At 54.4% G+C, this 9,089-nt stretch overlaps 1 protein-coding gene across 2 annotated transcripts in view; it reads right to left on the bottom strand.

Moving 5' to 3' along the window:
• Nucleotides 1-2,822: 2,822 nt before the first annotated feature.
• Nucleotides 2,823-9,089, bottom strand: part of MLXIP (MLX interacting protein) — a 67,799-nt gene continuing 61,532 nt past the window's right edge. The window contains exon 17 of one of the 2 annotated variants that reach the window (XM_030821544.1): nucleotides 2,823-8,470. In XM_030821544.1, coding sequence (XP_030677404.1) covers nucleotides 8,349-8,470 — 122 coding nt within the window. In that variant the 3' untranslated portion in view covers nucleotides 2,823-8,348. The remainder of the gene's footprint in view (nucleotides 8,471-9,089) is intronic. The other variant, XR_004032076.1, reaches the window with a different exon arrangement.

The raw sequence follows: 9,089 nt of genomic DNA, 5'->3' as shown, positions 1-9,089 counted from the left end.
TGTAATCCCAGCACTTTGGAAGGCCGAGGTGGGTGGATCACTTGAGGCCAGGAGTTCAAGACCAGCCTGGCCAACATGGTGAAATTCTGTCTCTATTAAAAATATAAAAATTAGCCCGGCCTGGTGGCAGGCACCTGCAGTCCCAGCTACTCAGGAGGAGGGGGTACGAGAATTGCTTGAACCCGGGAAGGCAGAGGTTATAGTGAGCTGAGACTGCACCATTGCACTCCAGCCTGGGCAACAGAGTGAGACCCTGTCTTGAAAAGAAAAAAAAAAAGGCATACTTAACAGATGAAATCCATATGGTGTCTGGAATGTGCTTCGAAATAATGGAGGTGGGCGTGAGGTCTTAGAAGAAAACAAAATTGGCCCCGAGTTGATAATTGTTAAAGTGGATGGTGGGCATTCATTATGATGAAGGGGCTCATTATACTATTTTCCACTTCTGTGTGTACTGAAGATTTTCTGAACTAAAAAGGTAGAAAGTACATGCATTAAACTTCAGGATAAGTTCAATCACACCAACCTATACAAGTCTAATTTCAGATCTTTACCGAAAATAAGGGAAACCATGTTCTACAGAATCGAGTCCACATCAAGATGAAATGCTTTTCACGCCATTTAGAGATTAGTCTTATAGCTACAATTACTCAAGTTGAAGTTTTGAAATTACCTACGCAGTCTTCAGAGTCAACACCTACTGTCGCTCAACCTTCCCCCTCTGATCCCCCTTCCTCCCCTGCCCCACCAGTCCCAGGGCTGTGGGCAGAGGCAGCTGGAGCAGGGGGGGCTCCGGGAGGGTTCATCTGCAGGCTGTCTGCATATCTGCTTCCTGCCAGGTCTGTGCGAGGTACGGCACCAGGCCCTCGTCCTGGTGGGCTCGGAATCTGGTGGGGAAGAGAAACTGAGTAATTCAACATGATCGGTGTCCTGAGAGCTGCTCCGAGGCCTGACTCCCTGTGTGCATGCACCTGTGTGGTGGGGAGAGAATGTGAAGGCTGGTTTCTGAGGATCTGATGTTTAAGGAAAGACCTGAAGGAAAAGAGTAGAGATGGGGAAGGGCTTGGACAGAGGAGACAGGCCTTGGGAAAACTGTAAAGAGCAAAACCAAACCAAATCTGGTGTGTTCAGAAAACGAAAAAACAGCAAAGAAAGCAGGGGAGGGGCTTCCATGAGGGCCTGGGCCTTTATCTGGAAAGCGCTAGAAGGACTGAAGAGAAGAGTGACCTGGCTAGACTTGGGCTTTTTAAAGCTCGTGCTATGATGTGGAGGACGGATGAGGCCACTATTTGAGCTGCTTGGGCAATGACGTGACTTGGATGGGGGTGATGGCAGCAGGGATGGAGAAAAGCGGATGTGTATTTAGAAGAAACTGAGAAGAGAAACTTGGCAGGACTTGGTATTGGGAGGGGAGAGGAAGGACATCAGGGATAATTCTCTGGATTTGGGCTTGGGTAAGTGGTGGATGGTGAGGCCACTTACAAGATGGAAAAGCCCTGTTAGGCTTCTCTGACCCATGTGGCCTTGCTACCTCGGACATGCCTCTGGTTTGTCTGTAATGGAATTAACCACGCCGCCACCTTGAGAACTGTGCAGAGCTGCACATGCCCCTGCAGCAGCCGGAAATGTTAAGCCTGGGCATGGCCCAGTGCACATCGAGGAACAGGACTCCAGGGCACCGGCCTCGCTCCTTCCGGATCCTGCTCCTGTCCTGCTCCTGTCGCTGCTACTCCCTCCCCAACCCATCCGAACTCTGCTTTCTCCTCCAATCATGCCCCTACCATCTTTTAGGATCCCAGGTAGGTATGGAGCTGCACTCAAAACATTAACACAGACACCTGTTGCTGAGCTCAGTAGAAACCGACTTCCTTCCAGCCCAAAGGAGTCTGTGAGGCGCTCACCTTTCCCTCCAGGACCCCCTGTTCTCAAGGCCCAGGCTTGCTTTGTGTCTCCTCAGGGGAGGTATGGGGGTTTGATCAGACAAGAGCTTGTGTATCAACCCACTGCATTCTACATTGAGATCCAGATCTGGGCAGTCATCTGGTGAAGCAACCCCATGGCTCTGTGCGGGGCTGGGTCTTCTTGCTGGGTCACCCTGTCCAGGCACAAGGAGCCAGATGGGTGGGTGCAGGGCCCAGGAAAATGACAGAGAAAAGCTTCTACATTAAACGAAGATGAGCCAAACCTTCTCAGCACTTGAACAAAGGAACATTTCTACTGGTCAGCTTTCTAGTCTTTCCCATCTCTGGTATTAGGTCAATAACGAGCAGGAGAACCACAGTGCCTGGAAGCTCCCACTTCCAGTGACTGAGGATCTTGCAGAGCTGGGCCAGTGCTGGCTGTGCTGATGACTGCACTCTCTAAGCACAGAGCTCCACGGGCTACTGAACACTCGGACCATGTGATTTCACGTGAAACTGTCAAGCGTGCAGGCCTGGTGCTGTTTGCCCAAGTCCCGGATGAGGAAATGGGAGGTTTATAGGGGCACCAGTGAGTTCTGTCCACCTGGGCGTGGCCTGGAGCAGTGGCCTGCCACTAGCCCCTGCTGAGGCCACAGGCAGAACCTGCCACACTGGGCCTTTCTCATCAGCCTCTGTGGGGAGGACTGTCTTTAGGAGAGGAGCACCCACTTTCTGGACACACCTCCAGAATTGCCCTCCCACCCTGGGCCTCTTCCCCACCCAATGCCTCCATCCCAGGCTGATCACACCTCCCAAGGTTAGAAGGAGTGAGCTGGCCAAGGGCATCGCTATGCTCAGATCTCTTCATTTTCCCATCTCTTCCACTGCGCAACAGGATAGTATTTAAGGCCACATATCACAGGCTTTTAAAAAAAAAATAAGGTTTCTTTATTGTCTTGGATGCAAATAGTTTAAAAAATGCATTGTAGTGTTGAATACAGCTGGTGGAAACGTGCTTCTTGACAGCAGAGCATCAGAGGGGTGTACTCAGGGTGACATGGGCTGGAGGGGGCCTCTGGCCAAACCAGACTCTTCTCCGGTTTGTTCTTCAGACCACGAGGTGGAACCGTCTCCTCAAAGGAGCCCTGCCACAATCACCAAAGCTCACACCAGAAAAAACCGCCATTTACACAACAAACTGAACCTGAAAAAGGTACAGAACATGGTGCTTCCACTGTTAACAAAATCAGCAAGCGAATCCGTTTTCCCTTCCCGGGCTGTTCGAAAAAAATTCAGCTAGAGAAACGGGGGCACTGTGGGCGGCCCGTCGGGGATGGCCTGGAGCTGTGGGGCCCGGGCTGAGCCCTTCCTGCCTTTTAACTGCAGGATGTAAACTCTATGGAAATGTATAGAACTTCAGTTTCTCCCAACCCTCCACAACCTCAACTCTTGAGACCACCAAATAACTGTTAGGAAACGCAGAAGAGAGTCCTTCAAATGAGCTACACCCAGGTTCAGCGCGCAGAACCAACAGTGTGACTGGGGCATGGAGGTAAATTCTGACACGATCGGAGGGGAATTTCACAAAACAAAATTCCATGAAGTAAACACGCACACGCAAGCTTGTGCAAGTGCATGCACGCGTGCACACACACACACATACACACAAAGTCAACATTCAACGTGAAGAGTTCCCTTTTCTTTCTCGAAGGTTGATTTTTGCAAGCTCTGACAAGCAGAGTCCCATGCGGTGGCCAGGGGGGCCAAGACCTCAGAATGAAAAGCCTACAGCTACTCTGTCCTCACCCACTCTGGAGGCCAGCCCTGGTACAGGCATGGGGGTGGGGGTCCTAAAACGCTTTGTCAGCGTTCCTGGAGCCCTTGCCAAGCTTACCACGTGCCCCATGTGTGTCCCTCACATCACAAAAACCCGTCCAGTCGCCCAAGGCCATGGTGTCCACTGAATGCCACAAACATGCTGCTGAGCTCTTCAACCTCCCACCTTGCTGTCCCCTCTCCCCTGACAGGTGTGCAGACAAGGTAAAATCCTCCAAAGCAGAGATGTCAAGGGCGCGGAGCCACATGCCACATCCCCGTGCATCTTTGGCACCCCGGCTGGCCACTGCTGCACACGCTGCCTGCCCAGATCAGTGCTGTCCAGCCCTCATTTCCCTTCCCCAAGGAAACGCTGGGCCAAGCTGAGCTCCAAAACAGGTGGGTTCCTCTGGGGCTGGGGAGCAGGTGTCGAGGGAAAGGCCACTTTCCCACCAGAAGGAAAAGAGAGAGGTTCAATTCACACCCAGGCTGCCTGCTAGGAGGCCTCAGGTGGGCGAGGCAGGGGCCAGGCGACAAGGGAAAGGGACAGCTGAGAGCGAATGGAGGTGATGAGAGGGGCCCTCCAAGCCTTCCCATGTCGGAGCCAGGGTAAGGAAAGAGCTGGACCAAAGCAAGGTCCATCTGCCAGTGCAGAACCAGGCCCACAGCACCCCAAATCCCCCACACACAGGGGTCCACTGGCCCGGGACAGGCCCAGCTCCACTCCCACGAGTTCTGAGAGCATAACATCCTGTCCAGCAGACAGCGAGATCTCGCCATCTTGAAAACCTGAACCTGCCACCTCAGGTTTGCCCAGGGGCCAGCTAGGGCCTTGGAGGAAGGGGCCTCGCCAGTTCTCAGCTGCAGCTCCCCTCTCTGAGAGAGACCCTTACCTGCACCCTAGCTGCCGGCGGGGCCAGTCACGGCTGTGCACGGAGATGAGGTGGGTGCGCGAGCCCCCCCACCCCAGCAACAGACAGAGGTGCTGCATGCCACTGTGCTCCTTTATCTGGGCAGGGACTGGGGGTGCCATGTCCTCTAAGAATCCAAATTTACATCCTCTTAGCCAGAGCAGAGAAACCTTAGGATTGACTTCTAGAAAAGGGAGTGTGGTCAGGGCCCATGGGCAAGAAACGGGAGGGCTGGCTGACCGCTGACCCCACTCCCCTGGCTGACGGCTCCGGGACCATGCGCAGCGCTGGGGGGTCTGCCACTTTCCAGCCCCATCCCCTCAACCAGACCCAATGCTGTCATCAGCACCAACGGCCAGCGCTGCTGTTGCTTCCTGTGGTAAAATCCTCCAAAGTAGAGATGTCCTAAGGCAGCGGCTAGCCAGCCTGCCCGGATGCTGCGTGGCCTGCTGGCCGACTCCAAGAAAGGCCCTCAGTGGCGCCTGCCCTGCTCTGGGGTCTCCCACCCACTACAGAAGGCAGCAGTGCAGTGCAGGGACTGACAGCACAGGGCGATTTCTCAGAAACCCGCCCAGGGATTTATAAGCCAGCAGGCCTTCTGGTTTTTCTTTTTGGATTTTCTATTTTTTTCTTTTTTTTGAGATAGGGTTTCGCTCTGTCACCCAGGCTGGAGTACAGTGGTACAATCTTGGCTCACTGCAACCTCCGCCTCCCAGATTCAACTGATTCTCCTGACTCAGCCTCCCAAGTAGCTAGGATTACAGGCATGCACCACCACATGCAGCTAATGTTTTGTATTTTTAGTAGAGACAGGGTTTCACCATGTTGGTCAGGCCGGTCGTGAACTCCTGACCTCAGGTGATCCACCCGCCTTGGCCTCCCAAAGTGCTGGGATTACAGGCATGAGCCACCACACTCGGCCTCTATTTTCTTTTATTTAGAGGCAAGGTTTCACTCTGTCGTCCAGGCTGGAGTACAGTGTGGCATGATCATAGTTCACTGCAACTTCTAGGCCCAAACAATCCTCCAGCCTCAGGCCCAACTAGCTGTGACCACAGGCACTCACTGCCACACCCAGCTAAATTTTTTTTTTTTTTTTTTTTTTTTTGTAGAGACAGGGTCTTGTTAAGTTGCCAGCATTGGTCTCCAACTCCTGAGCTCAAGTGATCCTCCAGCCTCAGCCTCCCAAAGTGCTGGGATCACAGGCAGGAGCCACTGCACCCGGCCAAGATTGATCTTCTTACTCTCCAAAGCGTCAGCATTTTGAAGTTTCTTTTATGAAAGTGGGGGCAAGAATCAGGGTGAAAATGAGTGTAAACAAAGCCCATCCTGTGGTCAGCACCCACTGGAGGTGGCCAGCAGAGTGGCCTCAGATGTCCCTGCACCTGGCCCAGGAGCCCAGGACAGAGGTCAAATCTAGGCCTCTTGGTCTGGCTGGATTCATCAGGCAAGATTCGAAAACAAGAAAACCTCTAGAACAAGAAATAATCATGTCTGCAGCAGATACGGCACTGTGGCCCTATGGCCATGGCATCGTGAGCACCAAGTGAGTTACAGAAATATCTCCAATACAAAGACATGCATCTCCTGGACAGTGGACAGTCGCTGGGACACACACACACACACACACACACACACTCTTTAAGGCTCACACAACCTAACAGCCTTAAATATCTGAAGAAACAGAATCACGACATTAAGTCAGCAGAGGGAGAGGTAGGCTGAAGCAGCAGGAGGCCAGTTTTATATCCCACGGAGTTTTAAAAAAATGACTCCCCAGCAAGGGGTGGGGAGAAAGCCACTGATTTAGGAGAGTTCTTGGCTCAGCCAACCACTGCGGTTATCTACACGTTTTACAAAGGCACGGAAGTAGAGAGGGGCTGCACTCGTGACCCTCCCCAGGGCCCGCACAGCCGGACATGGTGGGTTCTTCCTTTTTCCCTTCTGGCCTTGGTGGAATTCCTACCACGGTGGCCTCTGCCTTTGGGACAATGCCTTCATGCTTACCCCTGGGTCAAGAATGGAGTCTATTACCATTTCCTAGGGGAAATTCCAAGGACCAGCCCAGTCTCATCTTACGTTCACCCCACAGGAAGGTGATCTGGAAAGCCTGTCAACATGCGCTCTGGGTGGCTGAGTGGTGTCACCAAGCTGCTTTTGTGCAGGGTTGAAGCATAGACAAGGGGGCAGGCAGCTGGCCGGAGGCCTGAAGTGGGGAGAGATCCCCGCAGGCCTGCAGGAGCCAGGGAGAACCTCTAACTGGATCTAAAATTTGGGGACAGCCCAGGGGTGCCCCTCTTCACATGGCTCCCAGGCTCCCTCAAAGCCCATCCCAGGCCCTGCAGGCAGAGAGGGAGGGCGAGGAGAGGCAGGGAGGGCAGAGGTCGCCTGAAAGCCTGGGCTCCGAACTCCTCAGCAGAGCTTTAAAGCGCGTTCTTTCCACGAGGAGGTACCCTCAACCGGGCTTCCTGAGTGCTGGAGAGAGTGCTTGCCCCTGCAGCTCCCTGCAGAGGCAGCCAGAGAAGGGCAAGGACTGAGGCTGGGCCAACCTCTTGCTGCAGGCTCAGAATGGCCCCCAGCCCAGCCATGCCTCCACCCAGCCCAGATCTGGGTAGATTCTTTGCTGTCTGATCTGAGATGCCTAGAAACAGCTCTGAAGGCTAACCACCATAGAGTGCTGCCCGCCAACATTGTTTCCTTCTTCAAACACAAGACGGGACAGACTTTTGAGTGTGGGGGCATCTTTGGTCCAAAAACTGTCCTGGTTTGGGGCTCCCAGCTGAAAGACATCAGACAAGATGACAAGGCTGACAGCAGGACATGGAGTCTGATCTTTCAGACACTAGAACTTCAGGGTTCTAAGCTCCCACTGGACATGCTTGATCTGTCAACAGTTGCAGCTGGAGCCAAGTGGAGAAGAACGGCAGAAGGGCCACGGCGGTGAGGTGACATCCAAGAAGGCCCTGGGCTGAGTCCCGTGGATCCTGCAACGTCAGGTGGAGCTAAAAGGGGACAGATGAAACATGCCCAGCAGGGCCTCTCAGCCAGAGCAGCCATCGTGCATCACACGCTTCCATTCTGGTCCTGTGTGTCCCACATCCACCGTTTCTGCACACATGTGTCCTGGAGGGCCTCTGAAGAAGGCACTTCCCCCTGGCAGCCTGCCATGCATAAGCCTGAATAGAAGCCCAAGTCCATCCACAAGGGCCGGGCACAGTCAGAGTTGAGGGGAGAAAGAAAGACACCTTCCAACTGCCACACAGGCAGACCAGAGAGTGGAGCAGGGCATCAGGCAGAGGCATGCATGTGGACAGGACATGGCAGGAGGGACAAGGCTGGGCCTCAGGACAGGAGCAGGCCCTGTCACCCTCATCCCATCGATTCCGCTCACTGGTGCCAGGCCCGGCAGGCCACCAGTAGGGCAGGACCAGCACGGCCAGCACTTCCCTTTTGTGTGGGCTGCCCCGAGGGCAGAGGAGGTTGGTGACTGAGGTCACTGAGTGAGAGAGTTCACAGCAGTTCCCGAAGGCAGGCTATTGCTGTCAGCAGGCCCGGAACCTGCTTCAGACCTGAGCATGGCCTCCCGACGCCACGGTGGGCCGGCAGAGTTGGAGAGAGGCCCCGAGGCTGAGCGTCAGGAAGGGCTGGGGGGCGCAGCCTACTCTCCATGGGCAGGGAAGGGTCTCCTGGCATCTCATGCGGCCACATGCCAGCTAAGCAGCTAGGACTCTCCCAATCTCTTGCCGATCCTGGTGACAGCCTTGGACGCCTGCTCTGGCAGCTGTGCGGGGTCTGTGAGGATGGAGGTGGAGGTGCTCAGCTGCCGCAGCGTGTTCAATACCACTGCAAGACAGAAAGGGTCAGACACAGGCAGTGACACAGACTCACCACACACCGCACACTCGGCTTCGTACCTACAACCCATGTGGGAATGCTCAGGCATGGGGCGAGCAGCAGCCGTGCTGGACTGCAGGGAGGAGTGCCGGGGGCCTACACCGAGACCTGGGCACTCACCCCTCTGCCTCCAGAAGCTTCCCCAAATCCAGCAGGAGCTGCCGTAGGTGGAGCATCCTATGCTGTTCCTGGTGCCACGGGGCTGCCAGCTGTTCTGATATTAAGCTTCTATAACCTTAACATATGGGATCGTCTTTGCTTGTTATTTTTTTTATTTATTTATTTTTTTTGAGACGGAGTCTCGCTCTGTCGCCCAGGCTGGAGTGCAGTGGCGCAATCTCGGCTCACTGCAAGCTCCGCCTCCCAGGTTCACGCCATTCTCCTGCCTCAGCCTCTCCAAGTAGCTGGGACCACAGGCGCCCGCCACCACGCCCGGCTAATTTTTTGTATTTTTAGTAGAGACGGGGTTTCACTGTGGTCTCGATCTCCTGACCTCGTGATCCGCCCGCGTCAGCCTCCCAAAGTGCTGGGATTACAAGCGTGAGCCACCGCGCCCGGCCCTTTGCTT

Source organism: Nomascus leucogenys, chromosome 10 (assembly GCF_006542625.1).
Source record: "Nomascus leucogenys isolate Asia chromosome 10, Asia_NLE_v1, whole genome shotgun sequence".
Taxonomy (NCBI): Eukaryota; Metazoa; Chordata; class Mammalia; order Primates; family Hylobatidae; genus Nomascus; species Nomascus leucogenys.
This window is presented reverse-complemented; position numbering and strand designations above follow the sequence as displayed.